The following is a 545-nucleotide window of genomic DNA, read 5'->3' as shown; positions in this document are numbered from 1 at the left end:
CACAGCTATAAAGCGCAACCTTGTGGATGAAGACCTCTGTCGTGCACTAAGCCGTGGTCCTCAGTCTTACCTTGACCCAGACACAGAACGTGATGCCAGCTATGGGGCTTTAAAGAAAAGATGCAAAACAGAGTCTGATACAGGCCTCATGCTTCTGACAATCACTGAGAGGAAAGACCCTTCAAAACTGATGTTTGATGGTGTCCGCAAGCCAGTCTCAGCAGAACAACTGTTTGATTGTGGGGTCCTGGACAAACCAACAGTTACTCAGCTAATGAAGGGGGAGAAAACTGTCCCACAGGTGTCAGAGGATAAAAAGATTTTTCTAAAGGGGACAGGATCAATTGCTGGTGTGGCAGCTGGACCATCAGGGAAAATGTCCTTTTCAGAGGCCAAGAAAAGGATGCTCGTGCCATCAGAAAGTGCAGATTTGCTATTGGAAGCTCAGGCTGCCACAGGCCACATAATAGATCCCATATCTAATCAGAAGCTGACAGTAGAGGAAGCATGTGCGAGAGGAGTGGTGGACAACAAGGATCAAGATA

The 545-nt window shown here is 47.3% G+C and overlaps 1 protein-coding gene across 2 annotated transcripts in view; it reads left to right on the top strand.

Moving 5' to 3' along the window:
• Positions 1-545, top strand: part of dspb (desmoplakin b) — a 36,210-nt gene that overhangs the window by 30,251 nt on the left and 5,414 nt on the right. The window contains exon 25 of one of the 2 annotated variants that reach the window (XM_008278181.1): positions 1-395. In XM_008278181.1, coding sequence (XP_008276403.1) covers positions 1-395 — 395 coding nt within the window. Of the gene's footprint in view, positions 396-487; positions 544-545 lie in introns of those variants that run through there. The other variant, XM_008278182.1, reaches the window with a different exon arrangement.

This window comes from Stegastes partitus, unplaced genomic scaffold (genome assembly GCF_000690725.1).
Source record: "Stegastes partitus isolate 25-593 unplaced genomic scaffold, Stegastes_partitus-1.0.2 Scaffold118, whole genome shotgun sequence".
Lineage (NCBI taxonomy): Eukaryota > Metazoa > Chordata > Actinopteri > Pomacentridae > Stegastes > Stegastes partitus.
The sequence above is the reverse complement of the archived record's forward strand: the minus strand, read 5'-3'. Positions and strand labels throughout refer to the sequence as shown.